Consider the following 18903-nt stretch of genomic DNA (forward strand, 5'->3'; position numbering starts at 1 on the left):
GCAGCACAGAGCAGAGCAGCACAGAGCAGAGCAGCACAACACAGCAGCACAGAGCAGAGCAGCACAACACAGCAGCACAGAGCAGAGCAGCACAACACAGCAGCACAGAGCAGAGCAGCAAGACGAAACGTATTTATGTTTGATATCGTGCGTGGTGCTTCCACCTCTCCGTAATGCTCAGTATAAATGCACTCAGTTACACATATGGGTGTGTTGGGGTCCTGATGAGTTGAAACTGAGTCAAGATGTCTAGTATCTCAAGATATATTTTTTTCTTGATTTAACTGGGTGATCTTGAGATCACAAGACAGTCAAGTGTTGATCTCAAGATAACAGTCCTGAAAATTAGAACTACTACATGGCCTCTCTAGACATCCATTAATACCAGCACAACACACACCGTGATACTGCCCTGCTGGTATCCCCACTGTGCTGAGTATAACGGCCCCTTTCTATTGATGGGTGGGGCAGAGTGGGTGCAGTAACAGACGGGCTACTGTCAGTAATTTGATATATACAAAGCGCACATATAGGGTCCGTGCGTCTGTTCAGACGGCCAATGAGTATAGGTGCCTAATAAACTGGCAGCTCAGTTCATGCATGAAGTAAGTGGCTCAGGATTTGGTATGTTTGCGCTTAAAGTATATAGGCAGGGTCAGATTAAGGTCTGTTGGTTGCCCTGGGCATTAGAGTTATGCTGCCCCATCCCCGCAACTCTGCATATGTAACACTCTTCCTCTTCATTGACAGGAACCAGATTGTTATTCACGGCTAACCTTGTTCTTCTGACAGACTTTTCCTGTTCGTTCTACATCAAATATTTAAACTGACCACTGCCTCGCAAAGACTTTCAATCCCAACAACAGCGCATTTTCTCCACAATGTTGATGCTTTAAATGATTTTTCTCATAATTCACTGAAATTTTAGGTCATTTTAAGTCATTTGATGTGAAAGTGTTCACTGTAGAGAAACCTTCTAACTCTGATTTCTTCACAGTGGTGGTGATAGGAACCGGGTGTCACAGTCTCCACAATGCATTTAGAACTATTTTGTTTACTATCCAAAACCACCACAGCTGTTCCATCAGTATTAATAGTCACTTTTTTATTTTGCATAATTTTAAAAGCTTTGTTACCGCTGGGAAATTTCATGATGGAAGGACCAATGGAAAAGATCCAAAATGAAATGGAAAAAACATTTCATTGACCCTCTTTATAAGTTAATCATGTTTTTTACTTGTTACTAGTTCGGCAATAAGGATTTGTTCAGACAGCGAGGATATGTACATTAATAACGGTGAAACAGTAGATTAAAAAAAAACAAAACATTTTCTCCTGAAGACAATTTAGAATTTGAACACGCATGTAACTGACACAAATACACAATAGACCAAAACCTCCAAACTAAAGCAGTGTCGTAGACATCAGGCAACATATCTGGAACCATTTCAGCTGATAACTTTGTGTGAAGGATCTTTCAGAAGCCTTAGACCCCTCAGACGTCTGGTTCCCATCACCACCGCTGTGAACAATTTGGGGCAAATTTATTTCACATCAAACAACTCAGAATGACTTTTAACTGTTTAATAGTGAAGAATGTTTGGGAAAAAATCTTTTCCTTTAGTCCCTCAGGGCATTCATCCTTATGGTAGATCTGGCCATATACCTGTATACCTAGGCGTAATGTGCTGCAGTGTTGCAGAGTACAGTGCTGTTCTTTGCCAGTCCACTAGAGGGTGACAAAACCTAACTGTTCTGAATAACCAGCAGGTATTCAAAAACACACAAAGGGCAGAAAGAGAGAAAGAAAACAAGCACAAGCGCTGTGCCAAATTTCTTCGTGGTAATTCATTGCCATCTAGTGGAGGGTCAAATAAAGTTAAAGCTCCTATCATCTGTCTTGACTTTGCACTGGGCGTTTCTCAAATGGCTGGAAAACACAATAGACTTCCTCAATGGCTGTAATAAATAATGACTAATTAAGAGCTTCTGGTTAAAGAGGATATGAGTGCCTTTCAATCAATGACTGGCTGGAAAGAAAGCAGTCAGCATCACGGGAAAGCAGAGGTGTTAAAATTGTCCGATTTTCATATTCCGAGATTTCCTAACACAAGACTGCTGCAAAGAGAATAAACGGGTAATGCCAAGTGAAAACAAGACGCAAGATTGATTAGCCCATTATTCCCGTTTACTCAGAAATAGAGATCATATACAAATGATTGTAACTCCACAGTTGCTTTCAAGCAATTCTGGACAGACTGCACTTATCATACCAGTTTGTATTACTAAATTATGTACAGATGTGATTCCTTCATTCAGTGTTTGGCAGAGATTTAATGGCACATGGAGTAACGTGAGGAACACTAGGAGTCTTTCATGTGATTCATGTTTACAAAAAAAAAAAATATGTACAGAATGACACGTTGTTTTGTTTTGTTTTGTTTTGTTTTGTTTTGTTTGTGTACGGGCGAGGCATCTGTTGATAAGTGCATTATATAAAGAGCTTTTGTCATTGTGCAGACGATGTATCCTGCAATGCTCTAGAAGCACCCAGTCTTAGTAAATTTCACAGAATATTTTTTTCAGTATGAGCACAGCGAGAGGCTCCTGTGCAGAAAAAAGGCTTAAAATGACAGTACATGACTCTGATGTTCCCTTCAAAGTTATAGCTAGGGGGGTTTACAGTAGAGCAGTAGAGAACATGTATAAATTGTATAATACTGCTCAAATGATATAATTAACTATGGATTAATAACCAGCAACCACTTTAAATTATGCAGGTTTGATAACATTTACAAAAAGGAAGGTTAACCAGTGCTAGCTGCTGTACTCTGGACACAAAAGCTAGATAAATAATTGACTCTTCCCTTCTTTTCCTGCAGTCATCCGGCACTAGCACTCACACATGCACTCTCTGTCCCTTGTGCGCACACACACACACACGCACACACACACACACACACACACACACACACACTCATAGCTGAAAGGCAAGAGAATCTTCACTGGCTATAAAAACCTGTTCCAGCTGCCTGTATATTTTCCTCTCCTCCATTAGTTCCCCAAGGCGTATGCCTGTATATATATATATATATATATATATATATATATATATATATATATATATATATATATATCCTCTCTGAGTATATCTATTAGGGCATAATTTGGACAAAAACATTTGCTTTTATTTTGGTTAATATTGTGAGTGTGATTAATAGTGATTAATAATAATTACACTGAGAGTCACAGCTTATGACTAGTGATATATTACACTCTGGCCACAAGTTAAAATGGACTTCCATCAATTTTGCAAGATTTCTGCATAATTCAGTGGTTGAGATGTAAACAAAGTCATGCAGGGAGTTTTGATGTGAAATGGTTCCGAGTGGTGGTGACTGGATCCAGGAGTCGACATGTCTGCAGCCCAGATGTTACCTTTTTATTTAAATGGTAAAATAGTAGTAACAATAAAATACTTGTAATTCACCAATACTGTTTAGGTTTTTTCTTAAATTCAATCTTGAGTAAAAGTCTACGTCAGATTCATGACATGTTCTTAAACCTAGTGTGGTGTTTGGGTTCAATGTTAACCAAATATATATCTATATAAATCCTTGGCCTTTGGCCAAGTTCTGTGAAGAACACATCAAATAACACATTTTAAGTGACATTGTAAACCCTTTAATCACTTATATTACATGTGTGGTGTTGGGCTGAACCCGCAGGGAGTAAACGTGTGGAGATGCTGTGTCCTTCACTCTGTTCTCCTCCTACTTGGCCTGCTTTTAGTGTGTGTCTGTGTGTGTGTGTGTGTGTGTGTGTGTGTGTGTGTGTGTGTGTGTGTGTGTTTGTATAAGTGTGTGTGAGGGTGGACTGGCTGCTAAAGGAGAACCCTACACTAGCCGTCTGATAAACATCAACACCATAAAGGGCTAAACTGCAGAACTGTTCACGCCTTTGTGCTCTTGAGTGTGTGTAGATTCTGTTCTCACCTGAGAACAAATCCCAAATAAGAAAACACGGTTAATATCAGAATCTTCATAAAAACTGCATAAGTGGGTTTCAAGCAGAGCTTTCTTCTCAAGAGCGATTGGTGAATGAAGCCCATTGTTTACATCTTAACCATTTAATTATGCAGAAATGTTTAACAATTGGTGGAATTTGCCTTTAATGTCCGTCTGTGTTGCGCTCTTTCAAAGAGTAGTGGCATTTGTAGTAAGTACTCCACAGTAAGGTAGCGGCAGGTATTAGGGACACAGAGGTCAAGGTTGGATTCTGATTCTTCTGAAAAGCCTTGACGTGTAATTACACTGCAGTTCGGTTGGGCTCAGATTCAGTTCTCAGATCAAGCTTGTAATGAAATAAACCACAAAAATCACAAGCCCTGAACTGCATAAGCAACTCTGTGGAAAAAGCTCACTCAGCTTGGGTTTGAGCGCTATATATATCCTCTCCCCCTCCCCTGCCCACTGATAGGACGCACACAGGCCTAGTTCTGATTGACACTGGTTTCCATGAAAGATGGCAAGAGGTCCTCAGAAAGAGACTGAGGGGCGGATCAGCGATACCGTTATAAATGTCAGGACACTGTTCTTTTTTTTTTAAACTCAATACTGTATTATACTTTGCTGGTTATATTATTTAAGACGTTAACTGTGGCCTTTATAAATGCAAGCCACATGTCTGATTTCAGCTTGTCCATGGTTAACTGGGCAGCCCTTATTTAAATATATTATAATTAATTATATAATGAAACTACAGTACTGTGCAAAAGTCAGAGACCACCCTTCATTTATTTATGTTCCAGTCAAAACAGCTACACGTCCTTCATTTTCCAGGAGATTATCTGCTTTCGTGAGGAAGGATGAGTGACATAACACGGCTTTTCAAAACTGGATTTCAAAAAAATGATTAAAAGGTTTAGGGACATTGAGACACTTGACCTCTGTGCAAGACTTTGTAGACCATTAAAACTATCACCCTCAGATAAACAGGACTTAAAGCTTTCATCTTTGAGAGGGAGGAGAAAATCAAGCTCCACTCTTTCTCAGATCTGAAACAATCCACAGGAGTTTCCGCCTGTGAGAAGACAGCTCAACTCGAAGAGTCTGACAGTTTTTTTGTGAACTAATGATTCTGTGTTTGGGGTCATTTGGGTCATGAGAAACAGAAAATGCAACTTCTAAGACTGAACTTTAGATGTGTGGAAAAATATCCCTGCAGATTTCGTTAAAAACCTGAAATGTTCTGAAAAAAAAATCTGTCATGAGAGCAAAGAGTGGCGTCTAAACTGCTGTAAACCACAGATTTCTGATCATATATGTTTTCTGGGGTTTTTTTCCTAAAAAAAATGGTACCTTGTGCTTAATGGTCTCTGACTATTGCAGCTTTATTGGCTCAAATATGCTGAGCAACAAGGAAACAGAAAACTCTACAACTCTATAGAGATTTTTTTTCAATATTCCTAACGTTCTCTCAGTTTTCCCAACTGAAAGTTCAGTGTATCAAATGTTTAAATGTATTACTGTCAGTGTTTTCTGTATACATTCACATTTACTCATTAAACTGTTCTCTGACTAATTAAAATTCATAGTGATTATAGCATTTCGTAATGAGACAGTATTGCACATTCTGGATGGCACAGTGGTGCGAAGCTTCCAGTGTTTTTCTTTTTTTTCTACTTGTATGATACCTGCAGGCTAGTTTAGTTTCCCTGTGGTTTTTATCTCAGATGCCTTTGATCTAGTAAACATTTTTCATAAGTATTAAATTAAAATCGCCTCATTTCCGGTATGGATATTCTCAGATTCCCTCTCTGTATGATTGAATTCCACTGTCTACTCATTCCCTCTTGTCTCCAAGTGGACTGATAATGTTTCATAATAATTCCATAATGGGGCACTCTGACGACAGCAGTCAGCGGCTTGTGCAGACAAAGCGCTGAATTACATTCAAAATAGAAGTTACTAAGAGTAGCCAACATAGTCCGTCTGCTTGGCGAGTTCCCCTGGGGCTTCCAGTCAAATGTTATTGTGCTCCAGTGGAATTACAGCCTGAGGACTGTAGTGGTCCTTGTCCAGCCTTTCACTCATTTGGGTCTCGATTGGAGGAGCCTCCTTACAGCAGAAGTACTGCTTCCAGATCCTTTGGAAAGCCATTCGGAACTTCTTGATGCGGAACGCGTAGACTATGGGGTTGACTGCCGAGTTGCCGTGAGTGAGCAATATGGCGATGTAGATGAGGAACATTGGCTTCTCGCAGTCGTGGCAGAAGAGAGTGATGCAGTTCAAGATATGCAGTGGAAGCCAACTGACCGCAAACAGGAACAGGACAAGAGCGAGTGACTTAGCCAGTTTCAGTTCCTTGTCATAGTACTTGTTTGGGTCAGTGTGGCTCGTGCTCACCTTTTTGTTCAGCTGCTTGTGGATCATGTAGAAGATCTCTGTGTAGATGGCCAGCATGAGCAGCAGTGGTGGAAGCACCCAGCCGAAGAAGTTGAAGTAAACCATGTACTGCATGCTGATGACGTTCTCGAACTGGCACGTGATGATGAGGTCCGGGCTTAGCGAGCCGTTCTTTTGTTGCAGGTTGTGTAAATTGTTCCAGCCTAGCATAGGAGTCAGGCCAACTATGAAAGCCACTGTCCAGCAAACAACCACTGCTAAACCAGCTCGTCTTGGAGTGACCACTCGCTTGTAGCTGCAAGAGTAAGAAAAGAGATGTTATTTAGCCTTGGAATCATCAGACATTCACAATCAATCTTCCAGCCCGTGTTTCTGCAGCAAATATCCTTGTAGGAGAACCTTCCTAAAATATTGGCATTTAGGTTGATCATATTTTGAAATGCTTGATATACTCAAGGCCTCTTGGCTACGTTTATAAAGATGAATAGAACCAACGAGGTCATGACGTGTGTATGCATGCACTTACTGCCCGACAAACAAGTGAGACGTGCTGTTAGTTTCCAAAACATCCATGTTACCCTTTAAGGGCCAACTACCCCTGTTGCTGACAGAACTACTAATAGCTTCCAGGGGGCTAATGTAATGTGATACTGTAAAGGGTCCTGCCCCAGAGCAAAACAGCTCTCCTTTCTCAGCCCCGGTCTTACTGGAATCACTTCCTCTAAACAAGGCAGAGTTCCATCACCCAGAAGATTGCTTTAGTTACACATGCACTTCACCAAATGGATCTCCCTACGGAGGCAGATGTGCTTTCCGATCAGGGAGCTATTTGTAGGCTATTTCTTTTTCCATTCCCTGTGTATTTTGTGTAATTGAATTTACAATAAAAGTACCGGCCCTCTACGGACTCCCTTAACCATTCCACTTCAGTTTCTAGCCTAATTTGATCTGCAGGTAAATTACTTTGCTGAAAATGAAGAGGTTGGAATTTGTTGATGTGACAATGGATTCATCAGAAATGATGTTCATTTAAAAAGTAGAATAAATAGTGGATGCTGCTTAAACGGGTGTACAATAAAACTGAAATTAAAGCAGGGATTTCACAATATGAAGGAGATTTATCTAATACCACACTGTTGTACCAAGAAGATGGTTCTTTAAGGGTTCTTCAGTAAAGAAAATGGTACTATATAGACCTGTAAAGACTCAGAGCCCTGTGCGTGATTAAATGGTTGTTCAGATTGATAGAGGATGAGCAGTAGATGGTTGTGGAATGCGCTGAACACCCAGCGGTGACGAACCTCAGCGAGGACGGCAGGGAGAGAGCCACGACTGGGGAGCGGGTGGAGCGTGAAGCCCGAGCTCTGCCGCCTGTTCCGCAGCGAGGCCACCTCACTACACCTCACGTTCGACCCGGGCGGCCGAGCTGGGGGTGGTGACGGGGAGTCGGAGCAGCGTGCTCTCGTTCCCTCTGAGCGCCTTTTAAAAAGAGCTGAGAGGGAACAGAGCGAGAGAGGGAGCACCAACAGAGACTGAGTAAAGAGCCGAAAAGCTGGAGCAAAGGCTGAAGAGTGGCCAGCGTAGCGTAGCGTAGCGTAGCGTAGCGTTGGTTGTGTTTGCTTTTATTTGGGTGAATTAAAGAAAATGGCTGCTGCAAAACTGAACCCTGCCTCCTGCCTCCTGCCTCCTGCCTCCTGCCTCCTGCCTCCCTGCCTGTCCTCCTTGAGCCCAGGGTAGCACAGGCTGTGCAACAATGGTTTTTTCACCAGGCAAAGAACCAGTTAATCACGCAAAGGGTTCTTTGAGTGCTCATGTTTCTGTATAGAACCATTTTCTTTACAAAAGACCAGTGTAGGGATGCACAGTGATATCCGAATCATATCACTATCAATACATATTTACATAAAAACAGTATTACTGGCATCAGACAGATGATCCGATTTCACACTGGATATTTCAAACTGATATTTGATTAAATATTTAATGTATTCCAGTTTTACTGTGCTAAAATATCTGTATTTTATTTAAAAAATACAGGAAGAGTCCAGGAAAAATATGGACCCGAGAAATTCTTGTTACTGTTTATTGTTTTTCTGTTTATCTGAATTATGAATACGACTTTATTCTAATGTATATTGTGATAAACTCCCTGCTGAGGGAAACTTTCACACAGTGCTGTAGATGAGTCAGTTTTCCTCCTGAATAAATGAATAGGTTGTAACTGCCTTGTGGATTATAAAAATATGCCCTGATTTTTTACGTTATTATTTTTATGAAAACGTGCAGGTGATTAGGAACGCTTTTCTGAGTTGCACTTCAACAAGAAAAGGATGAACTACACTTCATTACATGTAAAATCCATAACGACAGCATTCTCTGGCTGTTTTTTAGCCTGGTGATTTCTCCTTACTGGGTTCTAAAGAGTCCTTGTCTTGTCCTCTAATGAGGCACATCTGCCTGTCCAAATCACAAGGAGACCACTAATTTCTTGGCAGCCTGATGTCAGTTTCTCCTCTACTGCTGTCACACTATATAATGCTAGACTCTCTTCCCACACAGTATGTTCTTTCTTTAATGATGTCACTTTTCATTTAAGAATAGGACGGTTCTGTTCTTTCCTTAAAAAGACTTTTTATAACTGAACAGCTTTGTGGAGAAGCTAGAGAGCATCTGATCACTGTCATAACAAAACCTTCTAAACCACTGATCTTTCTGGGTCACAGGGAGAGCTGATGCCTGTCCTAGCAGCAGTCACTGGGTGGAAGGCAGGATACACCCTGGACAGGTCACCAGTCCATCACAGGCCATTACTGTCACAAATTTTTATTCCATGTTATTTTGGATGATTTCTTTTTTATCTCATCATGGAATATTCAAACAACACAAAGCGCAGCTGACATTTGATTTAGATTTGATTAGAACAGCGTCTTGTTTCTACATGTATTTATCCTTTGGAAGTCTAGCGTCTTTACTCCTGTCATCCTGTTTAAATGTAATTAAGTCGTCTTGGCAAAGCCAACGTGGTTCTTTGTGATCTTCCTCTCGTTGTTATTCTAAGCTTTTTGTGTCATTTTCACAAGTCACAGTTTTCCATCTAGAACAAATCACAGAACTTTGTGGGATCACACAGCCGACACTGATCAGAGCTTGTTCAAATGTGTGTTTTCCCTGGGAAAGGAATGGTGGACTGTTCGGAAATCTTACTAGCACAAACGACGTCTCTTACAGTGACCTTCCTAGAGATTCCATAAAAATTCACAAACGTTCTAGAATTTATTCACACACTAGCAACTGCTCGGGATACCAAAGCCACAGCTAAGCAAACTCTTAGCAACCACCGACTATAGGATAGCAATAGCCTAGCAACACTTTAGTGACCAGCTGGGATATTATAACAATGGCCTAATGATTTATTAACCACCTAGGATAACATAGCGACGGCCTAGCAACACCTTGCAATGACCTGGGATTCCGTAGCAGTGGCTTCGTCAAGCCAACTACCCCTTCTAGTTACCTTCACATTCACATTGTGAACTGCGTTTGCTTTGTTTTCAGTGGTGAGAAAGAACAAGCAGGACTGTGTGTGCAAATCAGGTATTGATAGAACACTTATAGTCCTTTATAGTACTTTTAACAGAATTTCTCTGCTTATTTCAAAGAGCTATGAGTGAAAACTTATTTAACAAAATGTAAAACGTAAGAGGCGTTCGAAGGTGCCATTGGGACGCTGGAGGGCTAAAACACCCTACATACCTTATCATTAAAAGGCTTCGCTTTCGTCAGCTAACTGATGTGCATTCTGCTTGTTGGCTCATTAAGCCACAATGACTACAGATGCATCTTGTTGAATAAGCAACGATACTTGCAGACATAGCAATGTCAGACGTTGCCAGTTGTGTGTCTGAGTTTCACAAAGCAGCATTTTCAGTTGTGCATCAGATTGAATAGCAAGAAAAATCACTTATTCACACATTCTCTGCCGAGTGTCACCCTTCACTGCAACTTCCTCTTGAGTGTCTACAGGCCAGTGTCTGTGATAATAAACCATAATGGGGCCTAATAAATTTATTCTGATGAATTGCAGAAAACAGTTGGGTTTAATAAAGTATAATAAATGATGGAACATTTTATTCCCTGTCAATACATCATGAATTAATCATTAATGATTATACCATGATTTACTCATGTGCACTCAGCACTGTAGTTTGCATTGGCCCAATTCATCTGCCATACATTGTTATTTATGACTTACTTATGATTCCTCCTTCTCGGTTTGAATGCTGCTTCATGAAGTTTGTTCACTCACAGACACATCAAAGAGAAGTATATTGGGAGCACAATAGCTCCTCAGAAATTCATGGCTGTTGGATTGCAGAGCGCGTAGCACATGGTGTATTTTTTATCAAAAGGTTATCTCTGGCAGTCATGCCATTAAACAGGAGACAGTGGCATTTTGGTAGAGGTGAGCCTGAGGGGCAATTAGTGGCATGGCTCTTTCTGTTTATTTGCACCTTTAGTCTAAATTGCCTTATTTCATAGTGAATAATGTGGGTTAAAGGGTCAACAAATGGATCATGGTGAGTAAGACTGTGGATTAGCAGGAAACAATATAATGTATTCTGTTTGTTCCATTAAGTGTCCGTTATTTGCTTCATTTGTCTTTCTGTCCTACAGCCCTGTCCTGGGTCCTAACGGGTAAAGGTTAAGGGTTCAGTGGGGTTAAATACATCACTTGAGAAAACAGGGATGTTCAGGGAAAATCTACCTGCAAGTCAGCTACTCAGTCCATCACCGATAACCATCCAGTCCTGAGTGTAAATCGTGTATATGCTGTGTCTTTTTCACTCTGCTATGTTTGTTCTCTGTATTCTCTAATTAACCCACTAGAAAGAGCACATAAAAGGTGCAGCTGCTGACACTATTGCTTCACGGTTTCATCATTTTAGCTATAATACCACTGTTATATGATTGCGTCAATATAGGTCATTTGGGGATATGCATACAAATTTGCAGTGCTGTCCTTTAATATGTTCTGTCTACAGATGACCAGGTCAGTTAAAAATGCAATGTGCAAGTTGCCATGGTCGAAGTATTTGGAGCCAGATAAGAATGTGCAAACATTTTCAGTTGCTTTTCCACACAGAGATTAAGTCTAGATTTAGAAGAATTTGCAGTGCCAACAATTCACAATTGATAATCCTTTTAGTCCAAGTTTAGGCTGAATCTGGGTTTATCAAACTAGCCGTTTGAAATTCTTAAGGTGAAGTATGTCTTAATATAGCCAGTCTCACTTCACTTCCCAGCCTGCATCACTCATTCCTACATGACCTGAACACATCAGCAGTGCACAAAGAAAACTGCATAGCTAGCTTCCGCTCAAGTTGCATCTCCTTTGCCTCAGTGTCCCTCGTAGATGAGCCAGCAGCATGACGAATGCCACTGTTAGAAACTTTACAGCTTTTCAAGAACTGGTTAGTAAAGCACCTAAGGGGATTTTTATAAATGTATACATCAATTACTGGCATAGATTATGTGTGTGTGTGTGTGTGTGTGTGTGTGTGTGTGTGTGTGTGTGTGTGTGTGTGTGTGTGTGTGTGTGCGTGTGTGTGTGTGTAACGGTTTCATGTGAAATGCTCCATTCAAGAGAAGCTGAGTCAGAATTGTTCATAGCAGTGGTGGTGGGAACCAGATGTCTACAGCGTTTAATACCTCACAGAAAGTTATTACACCGAATGGCTACAAATACACTGCATGACACCCGATACTTTGTTTTGTGATAGTTTTAAAAACAAGTTTGGCCTAGTTGTAAAAGTCATTTGTGTTGGAGAGACACATAAAATGGCTAAATTTCCATTAGAATTATTCTGACACCTGTTTTTTTATCACCACTACTGTAAAGAAATCCAAGCTGGTAAATTCTCTACAGTGAACCATTTTGCATCAAACCACTGAATGGCTTTGTTTACAGCAGCTGATTTATTAGAGACATTTTTACAGTTACCTACAAGACCCAAAGCACAGAACAATGTAAAGGTGTTGCAAACTCATAAACACGCTGCAAACAAAATGGACTGAACTACAAAAACTACAAAAAATGCACTGCAAAATCTGAAAACACCTGCAACTTCAGAAACACTGCAAAACCAGTCACAACACAACAGAATACAGCAGAAATGTTTCTGGAAGACTCTCAAAGGGGATTAAATATCTATAACTGAAAATCACTGACAGAAGTTGATAAGACCACAGAGAGCTTAGCCGAGAAACATCAACAACATCTCAAATTGTTCTGAATATCCTTATAACTGCAAACTTCCTATTTCAGTGTATTCCCATTTTCTTACTACAAAGCTTCTTTCATCAGTTGGATTTGCTTCTTTTAGATTTTATATGGAACAAAAAAAACCTCCAAGGTTACCCAGATAGCTTTTACAAAGAGCACTGGGAGGGCTGGCCTTCCTGAATTTTAGATTTTATTACTGTGCACTCAGAGTTTTAGTTCCAGTACGATTCACTCTGTCTTTCCAGTTTAGCTGGAGTCGGAGGCCTCGGCCTCAAAACCTGCATCTCTAGCTGCCCTGATATGCTCATTGATTAAAGGTCCCAATCCAAGTTACTTAAAAACACTATTGTGAAATCAATCTTTGAGAATCTGGAATTAATTTCTGAAGTATTTTGACCTACAGCTATTCTAGTCCCATAGTTGGGTGTCCTGCTTTTTCTCCATCACTAAAGGACAACACATTTGGGGTTTGATCCAATCTGGGGATTAAATGGCTTAAAAATGTGTACATTGAGGATACATTTGTGTTTTTTCAACAACTGTTCGATAAATACACTTCACCAAACCGACATTTTTTCAGATATCTTCTGATTCATGGTTTTGTAAAGAAAACAGTTCCTCAATTTCCCGAGTGACCGGTTGCATCCCCTTTGGATAGGTTTTTCCAATTATTCCCTTTTCAGAAGGCCTAATATCTCATTTATATGGACAGATCCATTTATTATGAATGCCATCCCTAGAGCATATCAAAGCCCTTTGGGAATCAGAGCTGGAGGAACCTGTTTCAAATGAACTGGGACTGCATATTGCAGAAGGTGCACAGAACTTCCACATGTGCTAAACACGGACTAATTCAACGTAAGATTGTTCACCGCTTCAGTTTGACTAAACTCAGACTATCTAATACAGATAACAGTATTGATCTGACCTGTGATGATCTGACCTGTGATGATCTGACCTGTGATGATCTGACCTGTGATTTGCATTCTTTTTGGTCCTGTCTCTCACTGGTACTCATTTTGGTCTGAGGTTTTTCTGTCCTTATCTGACTAAGTGGGACGAACTCTTGAACCAGATGTCTTCATCGCCTTGTTTAGCGTGTTCCCCGAAACACCCACTTTGAGATCTATGGAGGTAAATTTTGTTATGGCCACTCTCCTTGCTAGGAAACATGCTTTTGAAGTGGAAATCCCCGGTTTTCACTCTAAGTGGATCTTAGAATTGTGCAATGTGGTGAGATCAGAAGCGTTAAGTCGGGTTCCATTCAAAGATTTTATAACACTTCGAACCCTTTTTTTGATTATTTACACACATTGTCTTCATTGGACCTCCCTTAAAATAATATCTGAGGGTTTAAAGTATTTACTGCAAACTGCTGATAAATATTAATTTATCACTGTTTCTTATAAGTGTAATATCCTTTACTAGTTGCTTTGAATGACTGATGCTTGTGTTTGTTTGTTTTTTGTTTGTTTAGTTTTTTTTCTATTTGTGTATTTATTCATTTATTTAGATTTTATTTTATCTATTTTTTATAATGGTCTTAATTTGTCGTTAATAATTGCAAACCTTTTAGCAAATGACACAAACTGTAACATGTGGCATGTGCAGGGAAATGTTATTCAAAATGGAAAAACGAGTGATGCTTCTGTCAACCACAAGAAGACGAACTAACACTACGGCTACAAGCTCTGCTTTTCACTGCTATTCGTCTGTAATCGCACGGCATGACAGCTGTTAAGCTTTATCTTAAATATGAAATATAATGACAGTCATTCATTATTAAGATGCAACACTAATTGAAACACCAAAGATTTGACTTAACGTCTTGTAAACATGAGGGGATAAGATGAACCTGTGGGTAAACTGACCCCCAAAGCTCTGGTTCGTTCTGCCACAGCCACGATTTTTGAAAAAGTCTTTGATTTTTTTTCCTACTTCCAGTTCAAAACATCTGCTGGAACTTTTTCAATTGAAATAAATGACTTTTATTTAATATGGGAGTGATCATAACCAATATACCCTAAAACCCTAAAATCCCTGACAGGCAAAAAAACGTATTTGTAAAAGATTAGGCTTCCCACTTCATCCACATGGGTATTTCTATCCACAGCAAGATGAAAATGGAGAATGTAAACAGAATTTAGGGTCACATGACAAACACTTTTCATTTTACAGACACGGGTGATGGGTCAACTGGCTCATCTTACCCCACGCTCCTCTACTATGGTGTGATATTGCTATTTTGAATGTTTGAATTATTGCTATGTTGTTGGTTTGAATGATTCCATCATCTCTGAGTGTTCTTCAGAAACATGTCAGTTGTGATGGACATTTCTGAAGTTGCGTTTTCTTTCAGAGTTTGCAGCTTGTTTGTAACATGCAGCACGGGTGTAGTCATTTTGATGAGAGTGTTTTCTGCGTTTGCAGCTTGTTTTTATGCTGCAGTTCATTGTATCTTATCAGCCACTGTAGAATTCCTTCTTAAAGCAATGCCTCCCCACTTCCCTGGTCTTGGAGAATCCTTGTTTTTTCTTGTTTTGTGTGTTTTAACTTTCACAATATCTTCAGAAACATCCAGACACTCCTTCCAATTAGTGAAATCAGCTACTTTAAGGTGTATCCACTGCCTACACAGGCGTTCAGTTAAGAGAGCACAGCTTGTATGATCTCCATAGATAAGCACTGCCAAATAGAATGGGATGGGCTGTGGGGCAGTGGAACCGCGTTCTCTGGACTAAAGGAGCACTTTCGATTATCTTGAATATCTTGAACTGGAGTGGTGCTTATGATGCAGAATTAACCATCCATTATTAGTACACTTAAAAAAACATGTTTTGTGCTGTAATTATTTTTTGATAGACCATTTTTGAAAAAGGTTCTGCTATTGTTATGATGGCAAGCTTTTAATAATAGAAAGCCCTTTTGGTGCTATATAGAACCACACCTTCTCCATCAATCTGAAGAACCATTTCAAGGTGCAAAGAAACCTGGTTCTATCTAAAACCATTGTCTTTACTAAAGAACCCATGAAGAACCATCTTTTTTAAGAGTGTAACTCCACATCTGTTCTGAAGATGGTGCTATATAGAACCTTATTGAAAAAGGTTCTAAATGGCAACAAAAAGGGTTCTGGTATTGTTACAAGAACCCTTTTTGGTGCTATATAGACCCCTATTTTATATAGAACTATACACAACATGTTCACCATCTATCTAAAGCACCAGTTCAGCATGCAAAGAACCATTTAAGTATGCAGATGGTTCTTTGAGTGTTCATGGTTCTATGTAAAACCATCACTAAAGAACCCTTGAAGAAACATCTTTTTAAAGAGTGTACCTGACCTCACTAATTCTTTCAAGCCTGATTGAAATCAAATCCTCACAGCAATGTTCTACCATATTGACTAAAGTCTTCTGAGCAAAGGTGGGACAAACCCCTAATGTTTGTATCAAGCATCCCAAAGAAAGGGAGCAGATCCAAGATCTGGTCCTCTAAGTGCTTTCATTCAGCGTGTAAAGGTCAGCTTATCAATCCTACTTTGAGGACTAAATATGGACCCTGGCTTGAGAACCTGGCTTCCATTTTTTCTTGTTACCTGGTTGGGATCTTGACCCTTAGGTATCGGTCAATAGCGATAGCCAGCAGCGCGAGGATGGAGCTCTGGGTGAGCACGAGCACGGTGCAGGCCACCAGCAGGCAGCTGTAGAAGTGCGTCTGGAGCCCGATGCTGATGGTGATCGCCAGCGGAATGACCAGCGCGCCCACGGCGATATCGGCCACGGCCAGAGACACGATAAAGCAGAAGGTGGTGTCCCTCAAAGACTTGCTGATTTTCACTGCCCACACTACCATGACGTTCCCCAAAACGGAGGACACGGCGATCACCACTTCCATGCCCATGTAGAGGGCTTGGGCAGGGGAGAGGGCTTCAGGCATTCTAGTGGTCCTTCCCCCCAGCAGCAAAGCTCAAAGAGATAAAGGATTTGAGGAGAAAGTGATGTTAGGAGTCGGTACCCACCAGATCATACGTCCGTCATAAGGACTCGTCCCGTACAGCGAGCATATTCGTTTAGCCTAGAGAGGCGACAAAGGCGAACAAAACAAAGAGCCGAGCTCATCGCAGCGTCCAAAGCAGCGCTCCACTAAACTACCCCAGCGCTTCTTCACCACATCCACCTGCGCCCCGGCTCGCCCGGCCGGCATGTCTGCCTCATCCAAACAAAGGACTCGGGCTTAGTCTCTCGCCGTGGACTCTCTTACGCATCCAAAATAGCGAGAAATGGAGGAAATATGGCTTCATGTCTGCTTTGGCAACCCGATCCGGCCAGTTTGCGTTCGCTCTGCTGCTGTAGTCCCAGTCCTGAGCGCGCCGCGTCCCAAAATAGCGCTCATCCACTCGCGTTTTAGCCAAATAACCACTTTTTGTTCAGCAGAAAGTCTCAGATCCAGCAGAGAGAGCGCTGAGTTAGTGCTAGTTGCATTTTCTTTTGAGAAGGACATAAAAAGACCCCGTCCCAAACGCAGCTGCGCCTTTCCTCCTCTCACTGCTCTGCATACATCCCCACTGAGCGCCCCTCGCTGCTCTCACTGAGGAACTCAGGGCAGCCTGAGTGGAGAGAGAGGTGCCTGATAAGGTGTGAGAGCCGCATGTGCCCCTGTTTGCTGGTGAACTGCAGAGCTGATGGGTGTGTAGCTGATGACAGCAGGTCCTTACAGGGCCAATAACAAGCCTTCTAGTGAGCATTTTATTGTCTGCTGTAGTAAATGCTGCGATGTTTCTGTGCTGGGTCAAGTGGGAGTGGCCAACTAACATGTCATTTACGCAGAAATGATGCAGCTCATTTGGCCCAATGTTCTCATTTTATATACTGTCTGTGAAGCAGCAGAACATGTGAGAAAATACCTCATTAAACTGCTGGACATGTTCCATCACTGTGGTTGATGCTGTGTTCATTTGTAAGCAAGTACCCTTCATTGTACTACACTTCAGATAACATGGCCTGAAGGAGCACTGCTGCAGCTACAAGCTGGTCTTGAGAGTCCAGACTGGACTGTATTCGAGCATGAGGATCTGGAGATGTAAACCAATTCTGTGCTTTTCTACATCAACTTTTGTGTAGGAAACGTCACTGTGGACAAATGTTGCCGGATCTACTCCAACCAGAAACGTCCAGGTCCTTCTGAGGCAACGTGACACAGCTTTCAGGTCTGGTCATGAGGCACAGTACAGCGCCACCAGAGCTGACCTGAAGAGGGGGATTAGGAAAGACAAATTGGAATACAAAAGGCAGATAGAGGACCACTTCAGCACCAACAATGCAAGGCAAGTGTGGCAGGGGGTCCAACATCTCACCCACTACAAACCCAGCAACACAGTAAAGGCAGACAATGACCCAATTCTGACAGAGAGGCTGAACCACTTCTTTGCAAGTTTCGACAAGGAAAGATCAGAAACAGCAGCAGTTCCACCATTTGACTGCAGTGGTTATAGCTTCACGGTGGAGGAACATGAGGTGAGGAGAACATTGAAGGCGGTGAACCCCAGGAAGGCTGCTGGACCAGACGGAGTCACTGGATGGGTCCTCAGAAAATGTGCAGACCAGCTGGCTGGAGTCTTTACCAAGATCTTCAACGCATCTCTATCCCAGTCCTTCATCCCGCCATGTCTGAAATCAGCCACAATCGTGCCGATCCCAAAACAGGCCAGCATCGGCGGCCTAAACGACTTCAGAGCAGTCGCCCTGACACCAGTCGTCATGAAGTGTTTTGAGAAACTGCCTCCCAGTTACCCTCAACCCACTTCAGTTTGCATACAGAGCAAACAGATCAACAGAAGATGCCATAGCAACAGCGCTCCATGCCACCATCTCCCACCTGGAACTGCAGGGGCACTATGCCAGGCTGCTCTTGGTTGATTTTAGCTCTGCTTTCAACACCAGACTCCCCGACAGACTGATTGTCAAACTAATAGACATTGGTCTTCCTTATACCATCTGCAGTAGGATAAGAAACTTCCTCTCAGACCGTGTACAGAGAGTTAGATTTGGCTCACATCTCTCCACAGCTCTCAGCATTAATACTGGCTCTCCTCAGGGCTGTGTGCTGAGCCCACTCCTCTACACTCTGTACACCTATGACGGTGTCAGCAGCCACTCGGACAACGTCATAATCAAGTTCGCTGATGACTCCACTCTAGTCGGACTGATCTCT

The 18903-nt window shown here is 41.5% G+C and overlaps 1 protein-coding gene across 1 annotated transcript; it reads right to left on the reverse strand.

Moving 5' to 3' along the window:
* Nucleotides 1-3661: 3661 nt before the first annotated feature.
* adora1b (adenosine A1 receptor b) lies at nucleotides 3662-17492 on the reverse strand. The gene is made up of 2 exons (XM_017687933.2): nucleotides 16289-17492; nucleotides 3662-6702 (listed from the first exon to the last, which is right to left on the reverse strand). Exons 1-2 carry the CDS (start codon nucleotides 16627-16629, stop codon nucleotides 6024-6026), a joined length of 1020 nt encoding a protein of 339 aa, XP_017543422.1. The 5' UTR covers nucleotides 16630-17492; the 3' UTR covers nucleotides 3662-6023.
* Nucleotides 17493-18903: the final 1411 nt, after the last annotated feature.

Source organism: Pygocentrus nattereri, chromosome 28, assembly GCF_015220715.1.
Source record: "Pygocentrus nattereri isolate fPygNat1 chromosome 28, fPygNat1.pri, whole genome shotgun sequence".
In the NCBI taxonomy this organism is placed as follows: Eukaryota; Metazoa; Chordata; class Actinopteri; order Characiformes; family Serrasalmidae; genus Pygocentrus; species Pygocentrus nattereri.

Bases quoted from the DNA above. Each gene is read 5' to 3' on its own strand.
- adora1b (XM_017687933.2), bottom strand. From the start codon at position 16,629: ATGCCTGAAGCCCTCTCCCCTGCCCAAGCCCTCTACATGGGCATGGAA. The intron at 6,703-16,288 runs GTAACAAGAAAA...TTACTCTTGCAG, and splicing joins AGGGTCAAGATCCCAACCAG to CTACAAGCGAGTGGTCACTC.